The 20,810-nt window shown below is 39.0% G+C and overlaps 1 protein-coding gene and 1 non-coding gene across 2 annotated transcripts in view; both read left to right on the top strand.

Annotated features, from left to right (window-relative positions):
* SLC30A4 (solute carrier family 30 member 4) overlaps nucleotides 1–18,286 on the top strand; it is a 45,299-nt gene extending 27,013 nt beyond the window's left edge. Inside the window, exons 3-7 of the mRNA XM_050797872.1 lie at nucleotides 6,404–6,557; nucleotides 8,353–8,554; nucleotides 9,746–9,851; nucleotides 10,635–10,769; nucleotides 12,705–18,286. Of these exons, the coding sequence (XP_050653829.1) occupies nucleotides 6,404–6,557; nucleotides 8,353–8,554; nucleotides 9,746–9,851; nucleotides 10,635–10,769; nucleotides 12,705–12,859 (752 nt within the window). The 3' untranslated portion in view covers nucleotides 12,860–18,286. The remainder of the gene's footprint in view (nucleotides 1–6,403; nucleotides 6,558–8,352; nucleotides 8,555–9,745; nucleotides 9,852–10,634; nucleotides 10,770–12,704) is intronic.
* On the top strand, nucleotides 5,593–5,696 carry LOC126960473 (small nucleolar RNA U13). The gene has a single exon (XR_007728016.1). It is a non-coding gene; the product is annotated as a small nucleolar RNA U13 (small nucleolar RNA).
* Nucleotides 18,287–20,810: the final 2,524 nt, after the last annotated feature.

Raw genomic sequence — 20,810 nt, 5'->3', positions numbered from 1 at the left:
GTGATACCCGGCCTCTATTTAAAAAAACGAATTTACCTGAAGTTAATGGGGTGGTAGCTTTCACAGAAATCCAGAATTTTAATTGTGAAAGTTCCTGCGTCTCTTTTAAGAAAATGAAGTAGTCATCCGATATGTACTCCTTTTGTCTTGGAAAACTTTATTGTAAGTTATGTGACCGAAGACCAACCCAGAGCAAGAAGGAGAAAATTGGATATATATAATTATATTTTATATATATATAAAATAATATAATTTGGTTGTTGATTGAAAGCTTCCCTCTGTCTTAAATAGGGGAGTGGGAGGGAGCAGAATCTTGCCTATTTTTATCTGCATTCCATCATGTTAAGAATATCATGAAGGAAAAATTTTTAAACCCTAAGTTAGTCCTATTTATGGTATTTCACCAAAGCTTAATGTATTCAAATGAAAGAGTTTTTTGTTTTATCAGAATAAATGATTATATTTCTGCTCTTAGAATTTTTAGATAGTATTGTCTGTGCTTTATACTTCCAATTATAAGTCTTAGCCCTAAAAATCTACTTAAAAGTTTACTTTCTTTTTTTCCCTTTTGCATTTATTACTACCCTTTTGCATCCCAGAAGACATTTTGGCAGGTGATTAGAATAAAAGATAACAGACGAGTGTCTTTGCTTTTCACCAAGGGAATGATATTCCTTATTAATGAGGCATATTCTTTATTAATGACTAGAAAAGGAATATCATTGATAGCAGTATCTTAATATGCTATTTTGGGAGTTTCTAGAAATCAGCTGAATTCCTTTACTGTTAACTGTAGGCAGGTATTAGAATCTCTTATCCTGCTCATGTGGGTGAAAACTGTGGCATAGAGGACTGACTTTTCAGCCGCAGGCTGCCAGAATATAGTGGGCCTTGTAAGGGTGGGAGTCCTTCTGCCAGGGAGCTCTGTTCATGCTTTTTGTTTGACTTTCATTTCACTTTATCTTGAATGTAGGTTTGCCTTATCTGAGAATTCACAAAAAGGTGATTTTTAAGTGGTTTAGTAAAATCACTGGAGTGTGGGGTTTGCCAGATTTAGCATACTCACAGCATGCCTAATATATCTGAAATATTGAATAGGACATATTTACACTAAAAAATTATTTGTTGTCTGAAATACAAATTTAACTGGGCATCCAATATTATATCTGACAGACCTACTAGGGTAACTATAATTTATCATCCAAACCAGAACAGTTTTGAGAGTGAAACGGGGCACTATTCATAATTATGCCAGAACAGCAAACATAAACTGGGACTATCCCAGAAAAATTGGAAAGTATAGACAACCTAATTTATATAAGGGGTTTTGAAGTAATTTTTAATTATGGGTTTTAAATTTTCATAACCAAGCACATCTCTATGTCATTAACTTGTGTGGCTGTGAATCTTTGTAAATGTAAAGTGTATTGCTTTGTAATTTTTTTTTTTTTTTTTTTTGAGAGACAGGGTCTCACTCTCACCCTGGCTAGAGTGTAGTGGCACTATCATAGCTCACTGTAGCCTCAAACTCCAAGTGATCCTCCCGCCTCAACCTCCCAAGTAGCTGGGACAACAGGCATACACCACCACACTTGGCCAATTTTGGGTGGAGAGACAGGGTCTCACTATGTTGCTCAGGCTGGTCTTGAACTCCTGACCTCAAGTTATCCTGCCCCCTCAGCTTCCCAAGTAGCAGGGATTACAGTTGTGAGCCACCACATGCTTTAAATTTTTGTATTAAAATTTTGATTAGGGCACCTTAAAAACTATGGTGAGCTAACTGCTGGCTTCAGCCTTGATACTTGGTTAAAGTTCTCCTGGTGGTAGGAGGCTACCACAAGCACACGAGATTCCACAGTTTCGAATTTTTAAAATTATTTCTTCTTTACAGTTTTATTTTGTTTTTGTTTTTTTTGTTTTTTGGGTTTTTTTTGAGACGGAGTCTCACTCTGTCACCCAGGCTGGAGTGCAGTGGTGCAATCTCAGCTCACTGCAACCTCCACCTCCCAGGTTTAAGCAATTCTTGTGCCTCAGCCTCCTGAGTAGCTGGGATTACAGGTGGCTGCCACCACACCCAGCTAATTTTTGTACTTTTAGTAGAGATGGGGTTTTGCCATGTTGGCCAGGCTGGTCTTGAACTCCTGACCTCAGGTGATCCACCCACCTCGGCCTCCCAAAGTGCTGGGATTGCAGGCATGAGCCACTGCCACCAACCTCTTTACAGTATTTTTATATGTGTACTTTACCATCAGCAGTTATAACTTTGACAAGAAATCCCATGTATTTTCTTTTTTTTATTTGGCTTACGCCTTCTCTTTCAACTTACTACTTTTTGTTTTTTGGGGGATTAAGTAATAACCTATTATTCATATTTAGGTTCATTTTCTTAATTGTATAGCCTTTTATCATCTTCCCTTGCTTAACCCTTCACTAATTTCATTCTACAAAATCATCTATAAATATTTGAATACCTGCTATATGTGAACTACTCTCCTGAGTACTACAGTAAATATGACATGGAATAAGACTTGGACCATATCCTCAAAAAGCGTATAGTCTGTACTTAATATAGAGGTCTCTCCATAACTTTGTATATTTCATTTGATCTTTTCTCTTTCAGCTTATATCTCTTTTTTTTTTTTTTTTTTTTTTTTTTTGAGACGGGGTCTCGCTCTGTCGCCCAGGCTGGAGTGCAGTGGCCGGATCTCAGCTCACTGCAAGCTCCGCCTCCCAGGTTTACGCCATTCTCCTGCCCCAGCCTCCGGAGTAGCTGGGACTACAGGCGCCCGCCACCTCACCCGGCTAGTTTTTTGTATTTTTTAGTAGAGACGGGGTTTCACCGTGTTAACCAGGATGGTCTCGATCTCCTGACCTCATGATCCGCCCGTCTCGGCCTCCCAAAGTGCTGGGATTACAGGCTTGAGCCACCGTGCCTGGCCCAGTTTATATCTCTTTTAAAAGTATATTAATATATCTCTTTCAAAGTATGATTATCTGTGTGTTAGTAATAGGTGTTCCATGGTTTTTGAATAGAAATGGTATGTTTTTGTTTTATTCTAATATCTGTTCTGTTGATGCACAGGTTTTTATAGGAGTGTTTTTTTGTTTTTGTTTTTGAGACAGAGTCTCGCTCTGTCGGGGAGGCTGGGATGCAGTGGCATGATCTCGGCTCACTGCAGTCTCTGCCCTCCCGGGTTCAAGTGATTCTCCTGCCTCAGCCTCCTGAGTAGCTGGGGCTACAGGAGCCTGCCACCACACCCGGCTAATTTTTGTATTTTTAGTAGAGATGGCGTTTCACCATATTGGCCAGGCTGGTCTCGAACTCTTGACCTTGTGATCCACCCGCCTCGGCCTCCCAAAGTGCTGGGATTACAGGCGTGAGCCACCGTGCCTGGCAGTTTTTATAGGAGTTTTAGCTACATTAGGTGTCTTCAGGAAATAGCCTATAATTGCTAGATAATTGTTTTGTGTTATAATTTATAAGTTGGAATGAAAATGTGTCAAAGTCCAATATACTTAAACAACTTTTGAGCAATGATTTGTCCTACGTAACAGTTTTCCAGATTATTTTACCTATTAACACTTACAGGATTAGTGTCAGTTTTCTCTAAAGGAAAAATATTCCTTAAATTATTTTCTTGCTTTTATTGTTTGAGGGTTAATGCTTGTTTCATATAATAATGTTAATTTTCACCCAGGCTGGAGTGCAGTGGCATGATCTTGGCTCACTGCAATCTCCGCCTCCTGAGTTCAAGCGATTCTCCTGCCTCAGCCTCCCAAGTAGTTGGGACTACAGGCACCCACCACCAGGCCCAGCTGATTTTTGTATTTTTAGTAGAGACAGGCTTTTGCCATGTTGATCAGACTGGTCTTGAAATCCTGACCTCAGATGATCCGCCCGCCTTGGCCTCCCAAAGTGCTGGGATTACAGGCATGAGCCACCGCGTCTGGCCTTATTGTTTTCAAATGTACTTCACATTGCTCTTTTTGTTGTTTTGAAAATATATAAAATTATTTTGCTTTATATTTACATAGTAGAAAATTCAAGTGGTACAAAAGCATATATAGGGCAAGGTCATCCCTGTCTCCCAGCCACCAGTTCTCCTCACCTGAGATAACCAGTTGTTTTTTTTTTTTTTTTTTTTTTTTTTTTTTTTGAGACGGAGTCTTGCTCTGTCGCCCAGGCTGGAGTGCAGTGGCGCGATCTCGGCTCACTGCAAGCTCCGCCTCCCGGGTTCACGCCATTCTCCTGCCTCAGCCTCCCGAGTAGCTGGGACTACAGGCGCCCACAACTGCGCCCGGCTAATTTTTTGTATTTTTAGTAGAGACGGGGTTTCACCGTGGTCTCGATCTCCTGACCTTGTGATCCGCCCGCCTCGGCCTCCCAAAGTGCTGGGATTACAGGCGTGAGCCACCGCGCCCGGCCGATAACCAGTTTTTTATGAGTATTTTGTATAATCCTTCTGGAGATTGCATTTACAGGTGATTATTCATATATTCTCTTTTTTCTTTTTCTTTTTTTTTTTTTTTTACACAAATGGTAATGTATCATACACAGTTGTGTACTTTGCTTTTTTTCACATAATACTATGTCTTGGGCATTATTCCTTACCAGAATAAGCTTTTTTTTTCTTTATACATGCATAGTATTCCATGTTACAGGGTCCCTACTAATCACTTTTTTGGTTGTTTCCAATAATTTGCTATTATATACAGCATTTAATTAATAGCCTTCATGAAGGCATGAATATTTGCATGCCTTAAAAAAAATTTTTTAGTTTAAAGGTAATATGTGTTTATGGTAAAAACTTAAAACACTTCAAATATTACCAAAAATAATACAGTGAAAAATAAATCCCCTAAAGGTCTAGTACCACTTCCCAAATGTAATACTTTCTTGTGATTATCAATTTGATATTTTTCTTTTTTTCCTTTTTAGAAAAATAAATGGTTGTGTGGTATCCCCACTATATATAGATATAAATCATAACTTATGAAGTTCCTCTTTGGTGGACATTTAGGATGTCTCCAGATTTTTTTTTTTTTCGATACTACAGACAATGCTACAGTGAAAGCCTTGTAGGTATCTTTGCACACGTGGAGGTGTTTCTATCAGGTAGAGTCCTAAAAGTACAGTTGTTAGATCAAGGAATATATACATTTTAAGTTTTGATTAGTTTTACCAATTGGCTCTCCAAAAAGGTAATACTATTTGATACTTCCACCAGTAGATCCTTGCTAACTCTGGCTATTATCAAACTTGATTTTTAAAAAAAAAGTTTGCCAGTTTTGTAGGAGGAAATAAATCTTATTCCTATTTGAATTTCATTTATTATGACTGATTTTGAGAATTTGGCCATTTCTGTTTACTATGAATTTTCTTATTGATTTTTTTTTTTTTTTTTTTTTTTTTTTTTTGAGACAGGGTCTCACTCTGGACAGGCTGGAGTCCAGTAGCACATGGTTCACTGCAGCCTGGACCTCCTGGGTTTAAACAATCCTCCCACCTCAGCCTCCCAAGTAGCTGGGACCATAGGCACTCACCACCATGTCCAGCTAATTAAAAAAATTTTTTTTAGAGATAGAGTCTTGATCCTCTTGTAGTTCATGAGCTTGGTAATTAAGTGTTCGCATACATGTGTGACATGTACCACCCTGGAACCTTGTTATAACGTTGGCACATTACCCATTTGACATGAAGGGAAGGGAAGAACAAAGAGAGATGGAGTCTCACTATGTTGCCTAGGCTGATCTCAAACTCATGGGCTCAAGGGATCCTTCCATCTCAGCCTCCCAAAGTGTTAGGGGATTACAGGCATGAGCCACCACACCTGGCCTGTTACTGACTTTTGAGTGTACTTTTTTATATCAAGAAATTAGTCGTGATCACATATGTTACAAATATTTTTTCTCATTTTGTCATTTTTTACCTTGTGCATGGTCTGTAAATATGCTTAATTTGACCCTGGAGAGAGATGAGTGGAGGGTAGGGAGAGGTAAGGGTAAATTAGTGGAGGATCCAGATCAGTCAAGCTGCTAAACATTTTTTTTTTTCTGTAAGTGCTAAACACATTTTAAGTAAGAAAAATGATTAGCCAGGTGTGGTGGCTTGTGCCTACAGTAGTACCAGCTACTTGGAGGCTGAGATGGGAAGATCACTTGAGCCTGGGAGATCAAGGCTGCAGTGAACCATGATCATGATCAGGTCACTGCACTCCAGTCTGGGTGACAGAGTGAGACCCTGTCTCAAAAAAATAAAAAAGAAAATTGACGTGACAGAAACGATATAGTGCTTTTATCTCCTTAGAGGAAAGAATATAAAAAAGACTGTATAATATTTAGTTGGTATGAAGTGTAATAACCATGGTGAAAATGTATTTGTTATATGTATTTTTCCCTCTAGAGGTTTTGTCAGCTATGATTAGTGTGCTGTTGGTGTATATACTTATGGGATTCCTCTTATATGAAGCTGTGCAAAGAACTATCCATATGAACTATGAAATAAATGGAGATATAATGCTCATCACCGCAGCTGTTGGAGTTGCAGTTAATGTAATGTAAGCTGTATTTTTTCACATTAATATTTTCAAGTACTGAGAACTATTGCATATGCATTCAGTAATATTCAGTGATATTTTGATATTTTAAAAATGATATAGCTCATTAATTTTTCTGATAAATGAAACACTATGGACATTATAAATTCCTCATTAGTTTGCCCAGGTATATTGGAGATTGAGTCAAAATTATGAATTTAGGTAGGACAAAGTTTTTTGTTTTTAACTTTTAGAATACTTTTGTGTTAACTAGATTTTTTTTCTTAAGCTATCAATTTTTTTCCCTTAAAACTTTTTAGGGGAGAAACTTTTTAAAGTTTTAAGTTAGGCCACATACAGTGGTTCACACCTATAATCCCAACACTTTGGGAGGCCAAGGCGGGCAGATCACTTGGGCTCAAGAGTTCAAGACAGCCTGGCTAACATAGTGAGACCTCATCTCTACTAAAAATAAAAATTAGCCTGGCACAGTGGCTCGTGCCTGTGGTCCCAGCTACTTGGGAGGCTGAAGTGGGAAGGTCACTTGAGCACAGGATATCAAGGCTGCATTGAGCTCTGATTGGGCCACTGCACTCCAGCCTGGGCAATAGAGCAAGACCCTGTCTCAAAAACAAACAAAAAATAATGAAGTTACAGATTTAATCATTTAGACTAGGGTCAGCAATTTTTTTCTGTAAAAGGCTAGATAGTAAATATTTTAAGCTTTGAGATATATATATTCTCTTTCAAAGCTACTCAACACTGTTGTTATAAAACAAAAGCAGCCACACTTAGCATGTAAACAAATGAACATGGCTGTGTTCCAATAAAACTTTATGTACCAAAAAAAAAAAAAAAATTGGTGAGCCAAATTTGATCTACCAGCCACAGTTCACCAATCCCTGCCCTAGTGGCTTCTATTTATACTTAGAATGAAATCAAATTTTTACTGCAGCCTTGTTAATAAGACTCTGTGTACCTCTACAACTCATCTCCTAGCACTTTTGCTCACTTTGTTCTGGCCACAGTGGCTGTCTTTTTTTTTTTCAAGTCCATGGAGCACATTTTCATGTTAGGGCCTTTGCTCTGCTATTCTTCTGCCTAGAACACTCTTCTGCCATTTGCTCCCTGACCTCCTTCAGGTATCTGCTCAGAGATAATCTGAGAGGCCTTCCCTTACCACTCTGCCTATCATCCTCCATTCCCTTACAATGCTTTATGTTTCTCCAAAGCATTTCACATTGCCTGGCTGTACATTATGTTTTTTTTTTTTTTTTTTTTTTTTTTTGAGACGGAGTCTCGCGCTGTCACCCAGGCTGGAGTGCAGTGGCCGGATCTCAGCTCACTGCAAGCTCCGCCTCCCGGGTTCACGCCATTCTCCTGCCTCAGCCTCCCGAGTAGCTGGGACTACAGGCGTCCGCCACCTCGCCCGGCTAGTTTTTTGTATTTTTTTTTAGTAGAGACGGGGTTTCACCATGTTAACCAGGATGGTCTCGATCTCCTGACCTCGTGATCCGCCCGTCTCGGCCTCCCAAAGTGCTGGGATTACAGGCTTGAGCCACCGCGCCCGGCCCATTATGTATTTATTTGTTGGCTTCTCTGCCTTCTCTACTAGAACATAAGCTCCATGGGGATAGGGATATGTCCGTGTTATCACTGTTTTGACCCCAGCACCTAGAACAGTACCTGATAAATAATAGTTGCTCCAAATTTATTAAATAAATGAGTTCCATGTTACCTCATTAGTGTCTGACTAGTAACAAATGTTTTTGTCAATATTAGGAAAAATAATAATGTTTTCTTTTATTTTTAACAGAATGGGGTTTCTGTTGAACCAGTCTGGTCACCATCACTCCCATTCCCACTCCCTGCCTTCAAATTCCCCTACCACAGGTTCTGGGTGTGAACGCAACCATGGGCAGGATAGCCTGGCAGTGAGAGCTGCATTTGTACATGCTTTGGGAGATTTGGTACAGAGTGTTGGTGTGCTAATAGCTGCATACATCATACGATTCAAGGTAATATGATTGGTAATTTTTCTATTTTAAAATGTATTTAATTTCAACATGAAAAGTAAGGCTGATTGTCTTATCAGTATACTGGACATCAATGCCAGTTCTATTCATTTTACATTGATATAAGTTTACTTGACAGTCATTATAGTTCTTTTGTTAGCAGTAAACAAGATGATATCACATCACAGGGTAACTTATCTATATTTGGCTTTTGTAGTGCCTTCACTGGATAATTCAATTTTCTTATTTATTTATTTGTTTATTTATTTTTGAGACAAAGTCTCAGTCTCTCGCCCAGGCTGGAGTACAGTGGCACTATCTTGGCTCACTGCAGCCTCTGCCTCCCAGGCTCAAGTGATTCTTGTGCCCCGGCCTCCCAAGTAGCTGGGATTACAGGTACACACCACCATGCCCAGCTAATTTTTATATTTTTAGTAGAGACAAGGTTTCGCCATGTTGGCCAGGCTGGTCTTGAATTCCTGGCCTCAAGTGATCCACCAACGTCAGCCTCCCATAGTGCTGAGATCACTAGCATGAGCCATGATGCTTGCCCAGATAACTCAATTTTAAAACTCGTGATTGAATTGCTAGTAGTAAAATGTGCACTGGACTAAAAATCCAGAGACCTGGGTGGGTTCTAGTCTTGGCTCTGCCATTAATGCTTTGACCTTGAGAGCAAATGCCTCAACTCTAAACTTGAGTTCCCTCTTTATTGTAAGGGGCTTAGACTAGTGGCTGCTAAAACTTTTTCCAGAGCTGGGTGCAGTGGCTGTGCCTGTAATCCCATTGAGACTGGAGGATCACTTGAGCCCAGGAGTTCAAGACCAGCCTGGGCAACATAGCAAGACTTTGTCTTTAAAAAAATACACACACACACACACACACACACACACACACACACACACACAGACGCAAAATTCTTTCCCACTCTGATATTCTAGAAGATTTAGAGACGGCACAAGGAGCAATAGAACAAGTGATTACATTTCTGGAAATAGGTCCCATGAGGCAAGTAATATAAATAGTCTAGGATAGAGTGAAGATGCTTTTCAATTACAATATCCAAGTTTTAAAGATATTCTATAATTCTGCTAAAGAAAATCAAGGAAGAAGGGACATATTCCTTGCTTTGCTTCGTAGTCTGTTTTATGTCTGTCTATATTTAATCATAAATTTTGATCTATTACCCTTTAGCCAGAATACAAGATTGCTGATCCCATCTGTACATACGTATTTTCATTACTTGTGGCTTTTACAACATTTCGAATCATATGGGATACAGTAGTTATAATACTAGAAGGTAAGATCTCACTAATATCCTCATTATGAGTTTATTACATCCCTAAAGCAGATTGGGAGTCAGGGGACATTCTGAATAGGAATTACATCTTTTACTTTCTACTAATACCTATTAGGCTATATAACAGTACCTTACATGTATATAACATTTAAGAATCAATGCACTCTCCCATCTTTTACCCATTTGACACTTATAATAGCTAAGCAGAGTAGGTAAGGCAGATAATGTGGTAAATTATCCCTATTTACAAATAAGAAAATTGAGGTTCAGAGGGATAACATACTTTGTTTAAGGTCATGTTGCTAATAAACTGTGGCACTAGGACAAGAATGCAATTCTAGATTATGTATTAATTCCTTAATTCCCACTTAACTTGTGACTTTGTTGTATTTACTGCTTCCTTCCCTTACTGATATTATGTGTAAGCATGAAAATAAAAGTTCTTAACAATAGGTTTATCATCATTATATGTTCTTTTCTTTCTTTCTTTTTTCCTTTTTGTCATAGCTTATCTGTTAATGAAGTATTCTAGTTTGATTGGCATTCCTTTTTAGTGAGAATGAGTATGTCTTTAAAGTATGCATTACACTCTTGTATATATCTTACATTTTCAATAAAAATATATGTGTACATGGTTTATCTTAAAGTATTAATGTTTTAAAGTATTTGTTTAAACTGAATTTAGCAAAGCCATTTGTCTTCTTTGAGAAATGTCTTATCAGTAATGTAAAAGTTCCTTTTTTCTAAAATAAATTTTACTTTTAAATTATATATTCCTAATAGGTGTGCCAAGCCATTTGAATGTAGACTATGTCAAAGAAGCCTTGATGAAAATAGAAGATGTATATTCAGTCGAAGATTTAAATATCTGGTCTCTCACTTCAGGAAAATCGACTGCCATAGTTCACATACAGCTAAGTATGTTGCTGGTAGTAAATGGGCCTGGGTTTGGTGGACTTCTGCCTTTGAAACTAAACATCCCTGCTTGTAATTATGTAGGAAGACTTTTCTGCTGAAAAGATTTAAGACCAAAGCCTTGTCTTTAAAAAACAAAGGCTTTTGTTAAGAGCCTTAAACAAAAGGCTCTTTAAAGGGTAAGTTGCAGGTCAGTATTGATACCAGAACAATAATTTTCTGTCTCTTAAAGATATTACAAATTGATTTTAACCTTCAGATTAAAGGCATTAAGAATATTTCCCAGCCGACTCAGTGGCTCACGCCTGTAATCCTAGCACTTTGGGAGACTGAGGCAGGTGGATCACCTGAGGTCAGGAGTTCGAGACCAGCCTGGACAACATGGTGAAACCCCCGTCTCCACTAAAAATACAAAAATTAGCTAGACGTGGTGGTGCATGCCTGTAATCCCAGCTACTCGGGAGGTTGAGGCAGGAGAATTGCTTAAACTCATGAAGTGGAGGTTGCAGTGAGCCGAGATCGCGCCATTGCACTCCAGTCTGGGTGACAGAGCAAGACTCCATCTCAAAAAAAAAAACAAGGATATTTCCTGGCCTGGCACGTTGGGTCATCCCTATAATCCCACCACTTTGGGAGGCCAAGGTGGGTGGATCACCAGAGGTCAGGAGTTCAAGACCAGCCTGGCCAACGTGATGAAACCCCATCTCTACTAAAAATACAAAAATTAGCTGGGCGTGGTGACATGTGCCTGTAATCCCAGCTACTTGGGAGGCTGAGGCAGGAGAATTGATTGCACCCAGGACACAGAGGCTGCAGTGAGCCAAGATGGCGCCATTGTACTCCAGCCTGGGCAACAGGAGCGAAATTCCATCTCAAAAAAAAAAAAGAAAAGAAAGAAAGAATGTTTCCCATGCTCTTTTCTACATAGGAAAAGCCAGATTCTTTTTTTTTTTTTTTTTTTTCCCCGAGACAGAGTTTCACTGTTGTTGCCCAGGCTAGAGTGCAATGGCACAATCTCTGCTCACTGCAACCTCCGCCTCCCAAGTTCAAGTGGTTCTCCTGCCTCAGCCTCTCAAGTAGCTGAGATTACAGGGATACACCACCATGCCTGGCTAATTTTGTACTTTTAGTAGAGACAGGGTTTCTCCATGTTGGTCAGGCTGGTCTTGAACTCCTGGCCTCAGGTGATCGGCCCCCCTCAGCCTCCCAAAGTGCTAGGATTACAGGCGTGAGCCACCGCACCCGGTGGAAAAGCTAGATTCTTTTTTTTTTTTTTTTTTTTTTTTTTGAGACGGAGTCTCGCTCTGTTGCCCAGGCTGGAGTGCAGTGGCTGGATCTCAGCTCACTGCAAGCTCCGCCTCCCGGGTTCACGCCATTCTCCTGCCTCAGCCTCCCAAGTAGCTGGGACTACAGGCGCCCGCCACCTCGCCCGGCTAGTTTTTTGTATTTTTTAGTAGAGACGGGGTTTCACTGTGTTAGCCAGGATGGTCTCGATCTCCTGACCTCGTGATCCGCCTGTCTCGGCCTCCCAAAGTGCTGGGATTACAGGCTTGAGCCACCGCGCCCGGCCAAAGCTAGATTCTTAACATTTTTATTTCTTCGAGTCATTTCACAGATTCATGCTATTGATGCTTTTTAAATCAAAATAATACATGCATGAGGTTTTACTTTTAATGTGCATAAGATCTTTTAATGACAGGATTGTAATTGATGTCTGGTATTCTTTCTCTATGTGAGAGTAGACTGGAGAAGTTAGAATAATGAGAAGCCATTAAGGATGTGTAAATTGACATACTTATCTAACAGAATAGCTTAGAGAGGGTAGAAATCAGACTAATTAAAATATATTCCCAGTATGTTTCAGTTGTTTTTTTCCCTGTATCTTATTCAAGATGTAACTGTACAATGGATAGTAATGATACTTTCTTGACATTGCAGTTCCTGGAAGTTCATCTAAATGGGAGGAAGTACAGTCCAAAGCAAACCATTTATTATTGAACACATTTGGCATGTATAGATGTACTATTCAGCTTCAGAGTTACAGGCAAGAAGTGGACAGAACTTGTGCAAATTGTCAGAGTTCTAGTCCCTAATTTTATACATTTTGGGGACTCCTGCCTTATTTATCCTGCAGTCACAGACTTGAGAGCAATAAATGCAAACCTAAATGAGAAAATGGAATCCCTGACAGCTGTGTCCATATCAAGCATCAGTCTCTCAAACAGTCACCCCAGCCTGACAGTGCTAGTCTCTGTTTAATGGTAAAAGGAGACTTTGCCATAATTTTCAGATGAAGATGTTTCCCAAACACTGTTTACAGAATGAGACGTGACTCTACAGATACCTCATAGAAGACAATCCAAGATCATACTTCATTAATTTGACAGAGTACATATCTTAAAGGAAGCATCAAGAATTCAATATTTGCATTTAAAAATACTTTTTAAGTCCATTTTATATTAAGCCAGTGCTGGAAAACTGAATTTTTTTATTATGTACAATAATCTCGACACCCAGCTTCTGGAATTGCTGCTTTCTTTTTACAGAAATCACTACCCAACATATTTCAGAAAGTACTAGTAGTTATCCCAAAAGTGGAATAAGCATGTATTCTAAGTGTTTCAGAAATGTTTTATTTCACAAATAAGTTTTAATGTTATTGTTATGGTTATACTTTATAAACAACCTTTTCCAGATGCTACAGGGTTTTGAACCTCAAAGTTAACATTTTTGATTATTTGTAATCTTAGAACCAAATCTTTACTTATTGTGGTCGCTGTTATTAAATGATTTAGGAAATACTTTCAATATTATTCTGAATGGCTGAAGTTAGTCTTAAACTTAAATTACTATATAATGATTTAAAACAAAATAAAGGAGCGAGGATGGCTGTTGGAGTTTCGGGTTTATGTCTTCCCGACATCACTTTTATCATTCATGGAATTGTCTTAAAAAGGCAAGAGACTGCAAAATGTAAACAGTAATCTTCTGTCCCTTTAAGAACTGCCAACAATTTGTACAAAAAGTGTGGTACGTTGGTTCCTGCCTCCAAACCAGGTCATCTGTGTGTGCCTTTCAGGGTAAACGCTAGAGGGTTCAGTTTATAATTCCCACCTTTCACATATAGTTTCACTACATTACTCCAGAGAGAATTTTATGTTTTATGATGTGGGTTATGTTTTATTATATATTTAATGTTTTATGATATGGGTTAGGATTCTCCGTGGACTCCAGAAACCCTAAAATACAATTTTGAGGTCTTCCAATAATACCATAGCAGAAATGTCCAAGGGGTTGGGGGGAAGACATTACTTTGAGAAAACAGAAATGTAAAGGATTTTTGACCTTATGTATGTGTGTGTTTTTGTTTTTGTTTTTGAGACAGAGTCTCACTCTGTCACCCAGGCTGGAGTGCAGTGGTGTGACCTCTGCTCACTGCAACCTCTGCCTCCTGGGTTCAAGTGGTTCTTCTGCCTCAGCCTCCCAACTAGCTGGGACTACAGGTACACCACACCCAGCTCATTTTTTTGTATTTTTAGTAGAGACGGGGTTTCGCCATGTTGGCCTGTCTGGTCTCAAACTCCTGACCTCAGGTCCTCAGGTGATCCGCCTGCCTCGGCCTTCCAGAGTGCTGGGATTACAGCATGAGCCACCATGCCTGGCCTGTATGTGTGTGTTTTAAAGCACTAGATAGGGATGGACATTAAATCTGTGTTGCAGGGAAACAAAACATAGAGGTTTCCAAACTGAAGGCAACCTGATTGTAAATGCCTCTGTTAAAGAAGGAGCTTAACTGTTCATCTTTCATTTTGCAACCATTGGTTTTAAGATTATCTTTTATGTACATTTGGAGTCCCTTTTCAACAGTGACAGTTTCTTACACAAAAAATGGATATGGTTCTTGGGCTCCTCTAAGAATCAGAGTAGGGTAACAATGTACCAGGCAAATTGTGAGTTGAAATTCTAGATAAGGATGCAGATGACTTACAATATAAATGAAGAATAGGAAACATTTTATCTTCTTACCAAGTACCTTACTATAAGCAAACCTAAGATAAGAAAACCCAGATTTACCTATAAGATTGTTGGGAGTTAATGGTGTCAATAAAAGGATTGATGGTCCCTCTAATGAAACCCAGTAGATGTTTGTTGAACTGAACTGAAAATTTATGTGGCCAGACACAATGGCTCATGCCTGTAATCTCAGCATTTGGGGAGGCAAAGGTGGGAGTATCACTTGAGGCCAAGAGTTCACAACCAGCATGGTCTTTTGTGGAGACCCTGTCTCTATAAAAATATAAAAATTAGCCAGGCGTCATGCACACCTATAGTATCAACTACTTGTAAAGCTGTGGCAGAAGTGCTTGAGCCCGGAAGGTTGAGGCTGCAGTGAGCCATGTCCACATCATTGCATTCCAGCCTGAGTAACAAAATGAGACCCTATCTCAAAAAAAAAAGGAAAAGAAAATGTACATGATGGGATTCCTGTTGTAAAGTCATTTAAAATAATGACTTGAATTTCTCAGAAATTTCAGGAGCATATAAACTATTTAAATCAAAATATTCTTACATATAGAAACCAAGTAAGAATAAATGAGAGATATTTCAGTGGACATCTGGACATATTTATGAACTTTTGAGTATCTAGCAAGTAGAAAGGAAAAAAATATTCATCATACTCTAATCTTTTTTTATATCTATTGAGCTTCTTATAAACTTTATCTTATAAAGGCATATCTCGCTTTTTATATCGACCTGTTCCTTAAAAATGTATTTGATAAAACAGGCTAAAATTCATTTGAGTATTGAAAAGAATTTTTTTTTTAATTTTTTAAGATGCTATCTCACTGTCATCCAGGCTGGAGTGCAGTGGCACAGTTCGGCTCACTGCAGCCTCCGCCTCCTGAGCTCAAGCGATCCTCCCATCTCAGCCTCCCAAGTAGCTGGGACCACAGGCATGCAGCACCACACCCAGCTAATTTTTTGTATTTTTGGTAGACACAGTGTTTCACCTTGTTGCCCCGGCTGGTCTTGAACTCCTGAGCTCAAGTGATCTGCCTGCCTTGGCCTGCCCAAGTGCTGGGATTGTAGGCATGAACCACTGTGCCCAGCCAAAAATAATCCTTTTGTAAAATACAGAAACACTGCAAACCTTTGTAAGTCTTTTTTTTTTTTTTTTAATGAGATGGGGTCTCCTTATGTTGCCCAGGCTGGTCTTGAACTCCTGGGCTCAAAGAAATCCTCCCATCTTGGGCTCCCAAAGTGCTGGGATTACAGGGTGTGAGCCACTGCACCCGGCCAAAAGTTTAAGATTTAAACTTTTGTAAATCTTAACTATTGTGTTCTGCTTAAAGTGAGGTACACATAAAGTTTCCTGTGCTTTGTTTTTGTAGCAAGAACTACCTAGTTTGTATCTGTACCTTACTGAGTCTATGAGATTTGAGAATTTGATTTCACTTTTTGTAACAACAAAACCCACAGAAAAGGACGTTAAAAGCAGATAGGACCAAGGACTGAATGACTTCTGACAAAAAGCGTTTGGTCTACCCTTCACTTGTTGAGCTACAACCATTCATTACACTTCTCAGCTGAGCTCTCAATGAGCTCTATGCCCTGTGAAAAGCAGTGACTAAGTTGGATGAACACATAGCATTGTTAATTTTGCACTGGGAAAACAGATTACGACAGGGCCACAGACCACAATATAAAAACTTGGCAGTTCTTTGGTGTGACATATTTTAATTAATATTTGCAAATAATCAGAGTTACTTGTGTACATAAACCTGTGTTTTACAACTATGGCCAGATGCAGCCTTTTGATCTGTTTCAGGAAAAGATCTATTATTCCACTAACAAATATGCTGCCTTAGAAACGTAATGGGAGTGTAATTGAAGAAAGCATATCTCAGAAGGTTTTGATATGCAGAACTGGAAGCTATTGTAATTCCTACATACGTTTCCATTAGCTATGCCTTATGTAATGTGAGTGCAGATTTTTACAACTTAAGAGTTCCCATCAGTGTTTTTTGCAACATCACCGGTTTTCTTATTTTACTGTTTTCTTTTCAACTTTGGGTGCTTTATTTCCATTCTCTAAAACCAAGTTTCTTGCTCTTATGAGACTTAGTGTTCCTCTTGAACCCAGGTGTCCCACCTGACAGTGTTTGTCTTTGGTAGACTTTCCAGAATAGACATAATCAATATCAGACACATGAGCTTTTCTCTCATTTTAATGTGAGGAAAATCATCTTTCAGAGACAAGGCACCACTTAGAAATGTATTTCCAGGTAGGAAAGAACCTTTTTAAAATGGCTGGTTGTTTCTGATCCAGATTTCTCTGCATGCTGGACTTCGTAGAGTAAGTGTGGTAGACAAAGAGACTACACTGCGCAACCACCAGTGAATATCATTGCTAAGAAGACTCTGCGTCATGTTTCTCAAAACAGCCATTCTCACAGCTTTTGTAGAATTAATCATTTGATTCTGAAACAAGCAGTTAGCTAAATCTGTTTTCCTTTTATGCATATATGTTATTGGTTCAACATAATATGGTGTTCTTACAGAATATGAGCCCCTTTGAAATAAGGTTTTAGGCAGTTTTGCTGTCGGCTCTGATTTGTATATAGCAAATTTAAAGTTACAGAGTGTTTCCTAGATATAAGATTAGTTCATTTGGTTCAGTTTGTCTTTGAACCAAGCCAAGCTCATGAGCCAGTTGGTTATTAGTCATAAATGAACACACATCACTATATGCTATGTTGAGGGGAGGCAAGTCTGATCTCCAAATAATTGATAAAGCTCAATATCTCTGTAGCCAAAATACAGTTTGCAAAACCTAACTCCAGATGTGTCGTGTGAATCTTGACAGCCAGGGCTTGAGATTTGTTTCACTGATTGCCAATCAGGTATATTATTTGTGATGTTCGTGGGAGCATGCAAATTAGAAGACAGTGTTGTGGGAGTTCCTCAGTATTGAATTACATGTGTGCACTCGGGCCCACCCGTCATTGAATTCTCGCTTATAAAGTGTTTAACCTGCTCTTCCAATCACTGAGGACCAATTTGATTTCTGATAAGACTGGAAAACATTTATGAAGACTTTCCCAGTTAAATCTATGACAGTGTCCATTTAAATAGTGTAATTTAGTATATTCTCAAATAACTGCAACACAAAATTGAAATGTGCCAGTATGTCGTCTTTCTACCTGGAAGATACTGTATATTTGGAAAGTTTATGCTTCTCTCAATAAATACATGTTATTAAATAAGCCATATCACAGTTTAAGAAATTGTATATACTTTATCATATGCCCTTTCAGAAACCAGGTATTTTGCATATAATTGATTTTAGAAAGATTTTGAAGCTGGGGTTTGTCCATGTTAATTAAGATCAAAGTATATATATATATATATATATATATGTACTGTATTTGCAACTTACAAATTGTAATTTCCTATACATTTATTAAAGTGTTGTTTTGCCATGTGGTTTATTAAATAAAAATGTACAGTCCCTTAAATATCTGTTCTTTTTATTAAGTAATATTACTAGGCCTAAAAACATTGTTCTTAAAAACAAAAGAAAATCTATTATAACCTATCTAGTTTTATTATGTCATTTTATGATGCCCTGTTATATGTTTAAGAAATAAAACTGGAAAAAATCTTCTAGATAGTATGGAAAGATTTATTAAAAGAACCTTTCTCTTTTGGTGTCAGTCACATGCAGTGACCTTACAGTCCCATCAGCAGTGGCTGAAAGGAAGAAGCCACTACAAAATAGACTGGTGAGGACCAGGAAGTTTGAGAGTAAGAGCCTGCTGACTCTCCAATCATGTGGACCAGTCCGCACTATACCTCCCAAGCCAAATCTGGCCTGCAAGCCTGTTTTATTTGCCCCAACAACTTAAGAATGATTTTTACATCTATTAGAAATAAATCACTGCGTGCAGTGGCTCACACCTGTAATCCTAACATTTCAGGAGGCCAAGGCAGGTGGATTGCTTGAATCCAGGAGTTCAAGACCAGCCTTGGCAACATGGTGAAACCTCATGTCTACAAAAAATACAAAAATTAACTGGGCATGGTGGCATGTGCCTGTGATCCCAGCTATTCAGGAAGCTGAGAGATAGGAGGATCGCTTGAGCTCAGGAGGTCTAGGCTACACTGAGCTGTGATGGTGCCACTGCTCTCTAGCCTGAGTGACAGTGAGACCCTGTCCCCCACCAAAAAAAAAAAAAAAAAACAGTAGAGTAATATTTCATAGCATGTGAAAATTATATGGATTTTAAGTGAATTTCTGTGTCCATAAAGCGTTGCTGGAACACAGCACACTAATTTAGTTATGTATTGTCTATGACTGCTTCCATGCTACTGTGGAGAGTTGCATAGTGACATAAAATATTTACTATCTGACCCTTTATAGGAAACGTTTACCAACCCCTGGTGTAGACTGTTTTAAGACTATAACAAGCTGGGTGCGGTGGCTCATGCCTGTAATCCCAGCACTTTGGGAGGCCGGAGTGGGCACTTGAGGTCAGGAGTTTGAGACCAGCCTGGCCAACATGGTGAAACCCCATCTCTACTAAAAATACAAAAATTAGCTTGGCATGGTGGCAGGTGCCTGTAGTCCCAGCTACTTAGAAGGCTGAAGTGGAAGAATTACTTGAACCCAGAAGGTGGAGGTTGCAGCAAGCCAAGCAACAGAGTGAGACTCCATCTCACAAAAAAAAAAACAAAAAAAAAAAACTATTAACAGCATATATGGATGCAGTGAAGTCTCCTAGAACCTGCTTGCAAGTTTTTGTCACTCGTAAATCTGAAGCCACCTGAGTCACCAAAGGTTCGTTCATACCTTTACCTTTTTTCTCTTTTTAATCTTCCTTTGGGTTTGGGGCAGAGTATAAGAAAAGAGTAGCAAGATATCAAATATTATTCATGTGCAATATGCTGTAACATCACTAGCAGAGCACTTTCTTACTAGAACACCGTGATCAGCAGGATCATTTAAGTATTCTTTTTTTTTTTTTTTTTGAGACGGAGTCTTGCTCAGTCGCCCAGGCTGGAGTGCAGTGGCGCGATCTCGGCTCACTGCAAGCTCCGCCTCCCAGGTTCACGCCATTCTCCTGCCTCAGCCTCCCAAGTAGCTGGGACTACAGGCGCCCGCAGCCATGCCCGGCTAATTTTTTGCGTTTTTAGTAGAGACAGGGTTTCACTGTGTTAACCAGGATGGTCTCGATCTCCTGACCTCGTGATCCACCCGCCTCGGCCTCCCAAAGTGCTGGGATTACAGGCATGAGCCACCGCGCCCGGCCTAAGAATACTTTTCAACATAAAAGCTTATTCAGTTGATTTTTAGAGTTTTCACTTGTTATCACAAAAAGTTAAGAAAAGGTAATTTGTGCCAACTGAGAGCTCACAAATGATGTTCTTTAAGGTTTTTAAGTTTCCTAGCAAAGGACAACAATATTTAACACATATTGTAATAAAATATAGTTGTAAACATACTAGTAAAGACTGAGCCTGTAATCCCAGCACTTTGGGAGGCTAAGGCAGATGGATCACTTTGAGCTCAGTTCCAGCCTGGGCAACAATGGTGAAACCCCATCTCTACAAAAAATAAAAAAATTAGCCAGACATTGTGGCACGTCTGTGGTCCCAGGTACTCGGGAGGCTGAAGCTGGAGAATTGCTTGAGTCTGGAAGGCAGATGTTGCAGGGAGCCAAGACTATGCCACTGCACTCCAGCCTGCTGGGCGACAGAGTGAGACCTTGTTTAAAAAAAAAAAAAAAAAAAAATATATATATATATATATATATATATGTATTATATATACTAGTAAAGGCTGAGATGTTAACATATTATTTGATTGTCTACCTAGCCATATTTCTATTTTGATGTGTCATTTTTTTGGTCCATGTCAGATGTTAAATACTAATTTGTGGTCTTACAAGCTCTTGTTTATGCTAAACTTTAGTGTGTTCGTAGGATAGTATTATTGGGTTATATTTCGACTTCAACTATGATCCCATAATAATTGCTATA

This window comes from Macaca thibetana, chromosome 7 (assembly GCF_024542745.1).
Source record: "Macaca thibetana thibetana isolate TM-01 chromosome 7, ASM2454274v1, whole genome shotgun sequence".
Classification (NCBI taxonomy): domain Eukaryota; kingdom Metazoa; phylum Chordata; class Mammalia; order Primates; family Cercopithecidae; genus Macaca; species Macaca thibetana.
This window is presented reverse-complemented; position numbering and strand designations above follow the sequence as displayed.